The sequence below is a fragment of the Castor canadensis genome, chromosome 8, assembly GCF_047511655.1.
Source record: "Castor canadensis chromosome 8, mCasCan1.hap1v2, whole genome shotgun sequence".
NCBI lineage: Eukaryota > Metazoa > Chordata > Mammalia > Rodentia > Castoridae > Castor > Castor canadensis.
Genome location: NC_133393.1, coordinates 140,057,441 through 140,070,024, shown reverse-complemented (window position 1 = coordinate 140,070,024; position 12,584 = coordinate 140,057,441). Strand labels below are relative to the sequence as shown.

Here is a 12,584-nt window from a genome sequence, read left to right as displayed (position 1 = left end):
TTTTTAAGAAATGCTGCTGGAATTGTTATCTACATGCAAAGAAGTGAACGTTGGTCCACATCTCAACCATGTATAAAAATTAACTTAAATGGATCCTAGACTGAAATATAGAGCCTACAGCTCGAAAGTCTTGGGCTTATATTTAATAATAAGCAAACAAACTGGAGGACACACAGCAGCAAATGAGCACACAAGAAATGTAAGTCAAGATTGATTAATTACAATGAAAGATCAATAAACACCTCTTAGAATGGCTAAAAAAAGAAAAAACCTGATCATACCAATTGCTAGCAAGGATCAACTAGAACTCTTGTGTGAGAATTGCTAGTGAGAGTGAAAAATGATATGGATACCTTGGAAAACAGTTTGGCAGCTTCTGGTGAAGGCGAACCTATAGCCAGTCCATGACTCCCATGTCTAGGTATCTACCCATGTGAAATGAAAACTTACCTTCACACAAAAAACTGTACAGAAATGTCCATAGTGGCTTTCTTCTTGATTGCCCCAAATTGGAAACAGGCTCCAGATGTCTTTCAGTTAGTGAATAAATAAAGTGGGGACAGACACAGAGAGGAGCATTGTACAGCATCCACCCAAGTAACAACATGGTGGGAGGAGAGGATGCTAAGTGAAACAAGGTATGTCAGTTATGAAGTAATGGGAAAATTACAGGCACAGAAAATGGTATTTGCCAGGCCCCAGAGCTGAGGGAAGCTGACAAAAAGGGAAAGATATAACTATTCTCTGTCTTAGTTATGGTGGTTGTCACACAACTGTTCATACTTGTCAAAACTCAAATGACTTTGCATTAAAAAGGGTGAATTTTATTGTGCATAGATGAGCATTGAAGACAAAAGACAACTCCATTAGCACTGGTTGTGTGCTTCAGTGATGGCTGTGGCAAAGGCAGCCTTGTAAATGACTGAGTAACTTTCCTTTTCTAGAGTCTACACTCACTGGAAAGGGAGGCGAATTCAGACCACAGAATCGGGAATGGCTATTTTCAGATACAATTTCCCTCTTGCCTTTGGTCTCTAAATCTTTTCATTTGGAAACATTGGTGTAGTGACAAGAAAAAAATGTTCCAGTGACTTTAAGTCACTGGTCTTACAAAGGTTTCTGAGCACATCCTTGTTTCCGTGTTGTGCAGCTCTTGCCGTCATTTGTTATCATTGTGGTTGTTCTTACTGGCAACCTAGACCCTGGGAAGAGTGACAAGGACATTGTGTGTACCAGCTCAGTATATTTAATCGTCACCTTAGACCCATGAAATGGCGATTATCACCATTTTATCTAAGAGGAAACTGAGGCACAGGAAGGTCATGTAGCAAGGTCACAGGGCCATTACAGTCAGAGATACTGATTCTCACCCAGTTTGACCTGATTTTATCATTGTGTTTCTCTGTATGGATTGTTTATAATATTTCAGATGGTTTATGGTTTTTTCCTGGGGTGTAAACTCAGTGTCTCATGCTTGATAGGCAGGCCCTCTACCACTGGAGCTATACCTCCAACCCTTTTATGGTTTATTTATTTTTCACAAAGGGTCTCCTGTGTTTTGCCTAAGGCTGGCCTTAAACCATGATCCTTCTAACTATGACTCCCTTGTAGGTAGGATTACAGAACCATACCACTGCACCTGGGTCGTTTATTGAGATGGGGTCTTGCTAACTTTTTGCTTGGGCTGGTCTCAAATCCATGATCCTCCTGATCTCTGCCTCCACATGGGCAGATGTGTGCCACCAGATCTGGCCTGGTTTATGTGTTTATACAAGCCATTCATTTAATTGATTGTCAGCATTTGTTGAGTGCTTACTATTACTTTTAAAGCTAGCAATGATTTCTTTTTGTATTTTCATGAGAAAGTAAAATAAGTTTCATCCAGGACAGAAAGGAGCCTGTGTCTTCGGGCTATTTTGGGAGGTGGCTGATGAAGTCACCTTACTGCTTATTTCTAATAGATGTCCTGAGGATTCTTCTTTTGGAAATGAGTGGCCTCCCATCCATTCATGGCCACCATCAGATGCTTGCCTTTAGTTGTATTAAGGGTCACGGCTGAGGAAATTTCTGTCTCCTAGGGACTTTCCTGACCCTCAGCATAACATATACTGCAGGGGATGTGACATTTTTCCCTGAAGGAAGTGCTTTATCCTGGCCATCTGTGTCTCCCAGTGGCTTGTGGACTCAGCAGACTGAAGGCCACATGGATACTTGAATGTTTGTGAGCCCCACAAGTTCCTATATGGACCCCTCATGTGATGGTGTCTGGAAGTAGGACCTCTGGAGGGGTTAGGTTCTGATGAGCAGGCAAACTGGCCAAGCCACCACACTCCTGAGGGTCCCGGTGTCCTCACCTGGGCCCCATATACTCTGCTTTTGGGTCAGTCTCCCTCATTGATCTGTGAGCTGTTTGGGGCCAAGGGCCAATTAGATAGGTGATAGAGGCAGGTCCTAGCTATACGTGACTATGTGCAGCATATAGTAGGCACTCAATAAGTGCTTGATTTTCATGAGTTGGCCAACCCTGGAAGGAATTTGGAGAAAGACAGCAGGAGTGTGGGGAGGTAACGAGTCCTCACTTTATGGCTTAAACAGAATATTTTAACAATATATGACAAGTGCTTATTTTGTTTTTAAATAAAAACCTGAAGGAAAGGGTATAAACTTATTTCCTGCATAACAAATCATATTTTATCACCTTGGGCCCCCATTAAGAGTAAGATGGTAAAACTGGCATTCCCAGAAATGACACTCGAAGAGCTGTTATAGAATTTGCTACAAGGGCACATTTCTGCTGCATTGTGAGGCCAGGCAGCTGATAAGACTATTCTAGGCTGTTATCGCATTTCCCTGTGGTCACTACCTCTCGGGTGGTCTCTTGTATCGTGACGTTCCTCACGCAGGAGACTAAACCATTATAAACTTTCAGCAAATCATCAGTGGTCTGTTTCTTTAAAGGACGATAACAAACTTCCTGCCCATCCAAAGGCCAGGGACCTCCCTGTGACTTTATCTCCCAAGAGGCTGTCTACCCATGTCACCTCCTTTGTTTAAAAGCTTGCTGCCTAGTGTTAGCAGAAAATATGTCCTGATATTCCCTGTATAGCTCTGGTTGGAACTGTCTTCCTGGGAAACGGAAGTGAAATGTGTTCCTAATGTGAACCTAGCATTATCTGTTACTCAAAGCAAAAATAAAAAGACTTTCTTAAAAGTGGTTTCAAATCCAGATAGTCCTTTTTTTTTTTTCTGATCTATGTAGTAAATAGCAAGGGATATGAGGAGGAAAGTAAAAGAGTTCTGGAAATGTAAATGACACAATACAAAAAAATAAGTGTGGATGAATTTGGATTTTTCTCTAAAAAAGAAAAAAAAGTCCAAATCATTTCTTTTTGAAGCAGTCCGATTGTTTTGGCCCCAACTGAGTTTAGTTGTAACCGCTTTGCACACATTCAAGTTCTGCTGCATTCAGCTGTTCAAACCCAACACATTCATGGTGGGATAAACAGACTAAATAAATAAAAGAATCCATTTCCTCTCAAGTAGAATGTTGGCTGTTCAGATGTGAGTAGGTTTCAGAGTTAAAAATACATTTTGCATTAATGAGAACAGGCTGTGGGTGTACGTTTGATAAAGCTGCCCAACTTCTAATTAGGGAGAAGCAAGTTCAACTCAAGTAAAAACAACTTTCTGATGTCAGGATGATGCTTTTCTCCTTCAAGTGAGACTCTATCCCTTATTAATTTTAGAAGATGATGGCTAATTTGTTTTTCATTTTGCTTTTGTGTGTTTTCCAAATCTTCAGTATCGATCAGAATTATTTCCTAGTTCGATTAAGACATTATGAAAACAATTTTTCAGAGTGAGCCAGAGGTGTTGAGTGTGAGTGTTTGTGGTTGCATTCTTAAGGAAGTGGGTGCCCTTGTGCCTCAGATCCAAGGTCACTCCGGAGGTCAGAAATGTGCTTCCTCAAAAAGAAGGATGGACACATGTCAGCAGCTCCGAAATGACCTTCCCCTGGTGGAAATGTAAAGTGATCATAATGAAAGTGGGAGAGGTGAGTGAGATACACCAAGTGGAGGATTTATCTTTTTCCTGAGCTAAAGGAAGGAAGCCTTTTGTGTCATTTAGCATGTTTGGAATATGAAGATAAGGGGAAGTACCCTTTGCCCCAAAAGAGACGACAACAGAAATAATTTCCAGGCCTCAGTTTTCACATGTTTTGCTTCTCTGGCCTTGAGACCTGTCCAGAGGAAATGGCTGAGCATTCAAATAATCCTTTTAGATGGTTGGGATCCCAGAGGTGAACCTTGTCACATCTATCTGCCCACAGCACAGAGCGACAGCCTGAAATCTGCTGCAGAGAGTGAATCCTGTTTGCCTGCTCAGGTCTTAGAAGCCACCCACTGCTGTAACAGGACTCTGAGAAGGGCCTTTGGTTATCAGAGATCTGTTTAGACTGGGGTTCACTCGTTTACTTTCTCAGAAAACTTTTGCAAAGTGCCTCGTTTGCCTCACAGGCCCTGCCAAGTCCTCTTTCACCTAGCTTGCTATTTGAAAATCTCTGCTGTGGTTTTGTAAAATAAGACTCCCTCCTTTCCCTTCCTCCTCCACCATTCCACAGGCAAGGACACTGAGAAGTCATTTGCCCAAACTGATGAAGGAACTGAGTTCAAACCTAAAACTTTTGTTCTTTTGTTGTCCTGGCTATGGTCCGTCCTTCCTTCTGTTGGACATGCCACTTCTGTAAGGCATGTTAGACAAAGTCATTTCTGGTCTATAGCGGGCCTGACTAATAACCTAGCAGCAGTTTTATTTTCATTGGTTAGAGAGGGGAGAGCAAGTCTGAAAGTTCTTTAGGCTGCATCACGTTGTCTCTAAGAGCTGGGTGCAGTTGGCACCATTTTTGGCCCCAAGGCAGTCCTCGAAATCTGGAAGTGTAGGTTAATCACTTTAAAGACACCTGAGTCTGATGTGCTAAACTCCTGGAAATACATAGTGCCAACGTGTTGGGTGAAGGTTGGCATGGAGCAGTTAACAGAGAAGGACCAGGAGACTGAAATCCCTAATGGTGACCCTGCCAGACAAGGGATGTACCCCAGGCTTTGACTGGGAAGCTGAAGGGACCAAAAGAGAAATTAGAAGCACACTTTCTCTCTCCCTCTCTCTCTCTGACCACCTCTGCTTCAAGCAACAAGAGAAAGCAGAAAGAGAGAAGCCTTTGGTGCCAAGCAAGCCTGAACTTGAACTTTACTTATCACCCCAAAAGGAAATTGGCAGGAGATGATCTTTGACTATCTGATTCCTCCTAGACGAAATGAGAATAAAACTGCAATAAACTGTAATGAAACTCTAAGGTTTGTTTTAAGTTGGACACAGAGTCTCACACCTCTAACCCTAGCTACTTGGGAGGCAGAAGTTGGGGAGATTATGGTTTGAAATGACCAGGCAGAAATATTTGAAAGACACCATCTCAACTTTGTATGCAGTTAACCTTACACAATTTCTTTACCCTAAAGTGTCTTAAGTTCAACATGATACTTTTTGATGTTCCATCTTAAGACTTAACTTATTAGAAGAGTTAGTGGTTATTGTGGGTTTTTTTGTTTTTGGTGGTGGTACTGGGGTTTGAACTCAGGGTTTGGCATTTCCTGGGCAGGAACTATACAGTATGAGGCACACTTCTGGTCAATTTTGAGACAGGGTCTTACATTTTGCCCAGGCAGACTTGGACTATGAGCCTCCTATTTGTGCTTCCCACAGTCGCTGGGATTGACAGGTGCACACTACAACACAGGTTTTTTTTGTTGTTGTTGATTGGGGCCTTGAGAACTTTTCCTCAAGCTGGCCGGAAACTGTGATTCTCCAGCTCTCCACCTCACTAGGAGCCAGGAAGACAATGTGAGTCACTGGCCTTAGTGCTTCATGGTTATTTTATTTTTGTCTCCCAGTAGCTTTTAGATATTAAAATGAAATTCCTCTTCTTTGTGTGTGTGTGATACGGGAATTTGAACTCGGGGCCTGTACCTCCACCAGCCCTTTTTTGTGATGGGTTTTTTGAGATAGGGTCTCTGGAACTATTTGCCCAGTCTGGCTTTGAACCACGATCTTCCTGATCTCTGCCTCCTGAGGAGCTAGGATTAATGAGCGACCAGTGCCTGGCATGAAATTTCTTCTTAAAGAACATTGTATGGGGTTGTAATTGTCCAACATTCTTCATTTCTTTGGCAAGTGGGCTTTTATTTTCTTTAATTAATTGTCCCTTTTTTTTAACTTAAAAGAAACTCTCTTAAAGACAGATCTCGAACTGTAGTAAGCAGATTTCTTTGTAAAAACTGAACATTTTTCTATACACACACAGACTGAAATAAAAATTTCTAGAAAATGATGCTTACATTCTCCTTTTATTGGGCTTCCTTCATCTCAAATTTCTGTACAATGGGACATCAATAAAGAAGTATGAAAGTCCAAATATTGTGCCACTTACCCATGCAGTCTGGGCCCCAGTGGCCTGGACAACACTGAGGTTGTAGATAGTCCTTCTTACAAATATGGCGGCATCCAGGAAGAGACACAGAGTATGCTCTGACCTGATAGGTGTACCTTGGAGGGCAAAGAGAGGATATCACCCCATGATCAGAGCAGAGAAGTTAACTCCAGGTGGTAGCATTGACCTAAATGTTTATTAAGTATATTTACCTATATTTAAATATATAGAGATTGAACATAATTGGCTTTCTAGGTAGAATAAAACTTAATCTTGAATTATTATCATTCTTTTGCTTTTGGCCGTGCTGGGGTTTGAACTCAGGCCCTGGCCTTTGGTAGGCAAGTGCTTTGCCTACGTGAGCTATGTCTGTACCCCATCATGAATCATTTTCAATTGTTGGAAAAGTAGGAAAAAAATGAAAATGGAGGATGATATCAGAAGTGAGGTTAGTAGGTGAAATCAATTATGTTAGGTCTTGGCACATGCTAGAGGTGAACCTCCCACTTGTCACATTGTGTCCTAGAAGCCGATGGAAGAAGGGACAGATCAGGAGTTAATGACACCCAGGACCTGTGGATTTAGGATGAGCATATTTACATGTAGACACGTCTGTGGCAGAGGCGGCAAGACGCAGTGAGCAATATGTTCACCGCAGTATCCTTGTAGGAGAAGCAGTGATGCGTCCCTTACAATGACTTTTTTTTGTGCTACTGGGTTTGAACTGAGCGCCTACACCTTGAGCCATTCCACCAGCCTTTTTTGTGATGGGTTTTTTTGAGATAGGGTTTCATGAACTATTTGCCAGGGCTGGCTTCGAATCTTGATCCTCCTGATCTCTGCCTCCTAAGTAACTAGGATTATAGGGGTGAGCCACTAACACCCGACTATAATGTCTCCTTGTACCGGCCAAGGTGCAACTGTGGAACAGCAATTCTGTGGAGGCTAGCTAGTATATTTAAAGAAGTGTGACTCCAGGGTTAGGCTTCAGTGTGCTGGAGACCATCCGCCACAAATAGCATCTCTGTCAACTGGGCTGTTGCTAAGAACAGTGTGAGGGTGTGTTCAAGATTGTTCTCCCAAACCACTCTCCAAAATGTGGCTGATTTACAGCCACATGCTTGATGGTCACTTAAGCTGGAGATGAGTCTTTTTTTTTTTTTTTTTTGGAAAGGCTGAGAATACTAGCTGGGACATTTCTCCACAAAGATGGGCAGAGGGGGAACCCTAGGGCAGAACCAAATATCTTCTCAAGAACTAATTAGAGGCCAGAAGGTAAATGAAAATCTGCCCAGCATTCCAAACCACCAGAGAAAGGTGGATCAAATCACAACAAGACATCATCGCACAGCTATAAGGATGACTGGTATCAAAAACACCTGACTACAACAGTGTTGGTCAGGATGTGGGGAACTGGGAGGGAACTCCTGTACACTCTTGATGGGAATGTAAATTGGTGCTGACATCATGAAAAGCAATATGGAAGTTCTTCAAATATTAAAAATAGCAGTACCATATGACCGATCAATCCTGTTTCTAGGAGTATATCCAAAGGAATTGATACCAGGATCTCCAGGAGATGTGTTTATGTTCACTGTAGCATATTCACAATAAACTTGCATTGATGGAGGAATGGGTAAAGAAAATGTGGCACATCCCCACACAGGAATATTATTCAGCCTTAAAAAGGAGCTCTTGCAATGTGTAAGCAACATGGATTAACAGGAGGGTATTATACTAAATGAAATAGGCCAGACACAGAAAGACAAATATTACATGATCCCACTTACATGGGGAATTGGAAGTATTCAGACTCATAGAAGCAGAGAACAGAATGATGGTTGCCAGGTGTTGGGAGGAGGGGGAGATAGGATATTGGTCAAAGGGTACAAAGTGTTGGTTATGTAAGATGAAAAAGTCCTACAAATCTCCTGTACTGCACAGTGACTACTGTTCACCCCAATGTGTACTTAAAGATGCATGCTTAAAAATGTGCAAAGAAGGTAGATCTTATATTAAGTGTTCTTAGTGCACAAAAAAGGGTAAGAAGTAACTTTTGAAAGTAATGGATATGTTTATGGCATTGCTCTGGTGATGGCGTCATGATTATGTATTTATTTCTAAACTCATTGACTTGTGTACATTAAATATGCATGGCTTTTTGAATGGCAATCAGACCTCATTAAGGTGCTTTTAAGTAACACCAAGCTGGGTGCCAGTGGCTCATGCCTTTAATCTTAGCTACTTGGGAGAATGAGATTGGGAAGATTGAACTTTGAGGCCAGCAAAAGTTTGAGGCAAAAAGTTCATGAGACCCCATCTTAACAGGGGTGGGAGAAGCTGGGTGTGGTGGTATGTGCCTGTCTTCTCAGCAAGGGTGGGAGGCTTAAAAATAAGAGGATAGTGGTTCAGGCTGATGTGGGCAAAAAGCGGGATTATATCTCCAAAATAAGCAGAGCAAGAAGGGCTGAATTCATGGCTCAGCAGCTGCTTCACAAGCAGGAGGCCCTGAGTTCAAATCCCAGTACAGCCAAGAAAAAAAAAATAGAAAAGGAATGCCAAAAACGTAAAACCAGTCAAAACAAAGGAACCAATCTTGGGTTTGTTCTAGCACAAATGAATGACAGATCAAAGTCTTTAATTCTGAAACAGAGAGCATGGATGCAAAATTTTATTCTGTATGCTTTGTGTGTATGTTGCATTTAATGTGTGTGTTGTACATGCGTTCTGTTGTGTTTTGTGTATGCTGTATCTGTTTTATGTATTGTGTGTATATGCTGTGTATGTGCTTCTTGTTTGTGTTGTGTGTATGTGTTTGTGGCTTGTGTGTATATTGTGTATGTTGTGTGTACTGTGTGTTGTGTGTATGCATTGTATGTGTGTCATGTGTACTGTGTGCATTTTGTGTGTGCTGTGTGTCATGTGTATGTTGTACATTGTGTGTGTTGTATGTATGTGTTGTGTGCATTTTGTGTGCATCATGTGTATGTGTATGTGTGTGTACGTATGTGTTGTGTGTACGTGTGTGTGTACGTGTGTATGTGTGTATGTGTGTGTGTGTGTGTGTGTATCAGGAGTTGGTAGGATATAACCCAGTGGTCACCTTGGCTTTGAACAAAGCAGTAGATAGTACAAAAACGTCCTCTGTAAAGTAGACACACAATTTTGACTGTGAACTTTGATATAGTTCTAATAGGAAATGAAAATGGTTGCAAATGTTTTCCTACTTTGGAAATTCAGGAGTCAACTGCTGCACTTCCTTCCCAACTCTAGGCCAGTTAATATCTGGAAACTTCTACTAAAAACGATGATTCTGAGTTTAGAATGTAGTGTGGGTACACTATGCAAATGTGAAGTTCAAAGAGTTATATAGCACTGTCAAGAATTCATTTCATAAGAAGCCAAAGGGATAAATTCTTCATTCCTGAATTAACTCATCAATACTCTTTTTTTTTTTCCTGTTTAGCTGTACTGGGCTTTGAACTCAGGGCCTGGTGCTTGCTACATAGGTGCTCTAGGACTTGATCCAAGCCCTCAGCACAGTAATCCTTAATTCCTAAACTGATAAACTGAATAACTAAAGCACCGTGTTTGCCTTCAAGCCTCGTGAGCCCTCTTCGCTAGTGAGCAGAAACACTTGTCCCGCCCCCCTGCAGTAGTAGCCTTGAATTACAAGAATTTTGAACCATAAGAAGTCTTCATGAATGCAATGCTCACAAAAAAAAACTCAATCATGCTGAAATTCTTTTGTCCTCTTTCGTTTCTAATTAACGTCAGGGTCCCCAGCTTATTGAGAGATCTGCCAGACCCAACGTTTTTGATATCTTCAGTCTAGAACCCTCCCAAAATGAAACAAAAGCCAGATTTTCAAAATCAAGAAGGGAAAGAAGGGGGATGTTTGTGTGCACTGCAATGTAGTCAATTTTATGAAATTTATGTGAATTGACAGTAACAGGTGCTTTAGATTCAAGCTTATGAATTGTGAGTTAGCTAAGTTGAGGCTCACTGTAGTCTTAAAGAGAAAAATTCTGGAAATGCTTTACAGGTTTTAAGTCAATTTGGAGTCACAACTTCTACAGCACCAAGACTTGAGCACATTATTTTTTCATTACCTGCAGTCTCGAGCCCCCACCGAGCCGGTGGTGATCTTGGTGTAACCATTGGGGCAGTTGACTCCAAAGTTAAATGCGCAGGATTGGCAGTCTGTCCTAATGGTTAGAAGAGACTCCTTATCACATCTTTTTCCCTGTGCAAACACAAGAAAGAACATGAGTTCCCTTTGTCAGAGCTGTGTCAAATCTTCTCCATTCGTTTCCTCTCAATGGAAAGCCCAGGATGGCAATGAGGTCAATGGGTGATGATTGAGTTGCTACTTTCAGCCTAACTAGAAGAGTGTTGGGATCAACAAGCAATGTCACCAGGGCTGTGGGATAGAGCCTTAGACACCTTTTCTGTGCAGCTGTCATCCCTTATCTGGACTCGGGAGCCCCCACAAGGTAATGTCATGACTTACATTTGCCCAAATGAAGAACCTGAAATATATGGCAGAATATTCAAGTTCATGGATCAACAGACTTCAAGGCTAATCTTTCAGAATGGAGCCACAGAAATATCTGCTCTGGGACAAATCTTGTCCTAAATACTGTGGGGGGCACAGGTGCTATTCCAAAGATGCCCACAGTGTTTAGATTGGAATCCAGCTAGAAAGTGGGTGTGTGAGAACAGGAATCTGCTTCTGTTCTGTCTATTGCAGTAGCCTCAGTCCCTAGAAGCATGTCTGTTCATAGTGGTGCCAGCTGAATACTTGTTGACTAAAAGAACGAGTTGGGGACATGGAACAGACACATAAAGGACACTTATTCAGTGACATAGGGTAGCAGAGAATTAACTGCTAAAACAAATGATCTAGATTTTCTTTGGCCGGGGCTTCAGGATCCCTGTCTTTCTCAAGTTTCCTTATTCTCTCCAGCAAGCCTATGATGCAACAGGATTGGACAATGAAGACAGACCGAACTTGGGAGTCCAAAGACCTAAGTTTAGAGTCAAGCTCTGTGTGCAAGCTTGAATGAACTCTGTACCATTTGCATCACTGTTAGGGGTGGTTATTAATAACCACTCTCAAGGTATTGAGACCTTTTGATGACGTAACAAGTGCAAGTAGCCTGGTGCAGAACCTGGATTAGCACAGTGGTAAAATGCTAGCTCCTGAAGCTCTTCCCCATCCTTTCTGTGCCTCACCTGTTGTCATCCTCACAGGAACATCTCTCTCCTCCCCTTGGCCATGAAACCTGTTTCCTCTCAGACCTGTCTAGCACCATCTCTCCCACAAAACCACACTCATCTCACTTCCTTTGCTCAAGTTCTGCTCTTCCCCGGCTGGCCCAGCAGAGCCCTCTTGTTGGCTTTGCTCTCCATTTAAAAACCTCTTGTGGGAGTGGACCACATCTCATATGCCTTCTTCATCCCCATGTTTCATCCTATAGGGCCAGCACTGGTTCAGTAAGGTGGGAATGTCACCAGTACTTCTAAGGGTTTTGTAGTCTGCATAAGAAGTCTGCAGCCTAGGGTCTGCATAAGAAGAAACCTTGCATTACAGGATAATTTGTGATTACACACACTTCCGAAGGCATTGTTTTATTTGATCTTCCCTGCTTCTGAGGTAAGTATCCCTGTCCTCATGTGGTGGGAGATGGGGTGGATTTAGGGGAGGAATGGTGCCAGGACTTGCCCAAGGTCATACTATAAATTACTAGTCTTTTGATTCCTTCGTTACCCTTTCTCTTCCTCTCCCAATGGCACAGAGAAAAGTAAAATCTTTCTGTCTTCATGGGAAGCTTTCATTTGGAGATCATTATGAACCAAAACACAACTGGAATATTCTTTATGGAATAAAAACGAAAGATGCATTTTGAATTAACCTGCTTTAGTGGTCATGATGCCTTCATGTTTTGTTTGTTTTTAGCAGGGTTTCCTTTACATTGGGTTTCCCATTGGGTAGGTGTCTAGGGTGACATTCAATTTTTCTTTCATGGAAGAAAACAGTAGTACTATTCTCTTTTAAAGAAATCCCTTAACTTCAAATTGCCTTTTCCAATGGAGC

General features: G+C 41.9%; 1 protein-coding gene and 1 long non-coding RNA gene across 2 annotated transcripts in view; one reads left to right on the top strand and one right to left on the bottom strand.

Moving 5' to 3' along the window:
* The window catches only part of LOC141425826 (uncharacterized), a 42,245-nt gene that overhangs the window by 20,555 nt on the left and 9,106 nt on the right, over positions 1-12,584 (top strand). The window lies entirely within an intron of this gene.
* Positions 1-12,584, bottom strand: part of Stab2 (stabilin 2) — a 164,865-nt gene that overhangs the window by 150,698 nt on the left and 1,583 nt on the right. Inside the window, exons 2-3 of the mRNA XM_074084259.1 lie at positions 10,597-10,730; positions 6,485-6,600 (exon numbers count right to left, since the gene is read on the bottom strand). Of these exons, the coding sequence (XP_073940360.1) occupies positions 6,485-6,600; positions 10,597-10,730 (250 nt within the window). The remainder of the gene's footprint in view (positions 1-6,484; positions 6,601-10,596; positions 10,731-12,584) is intronic.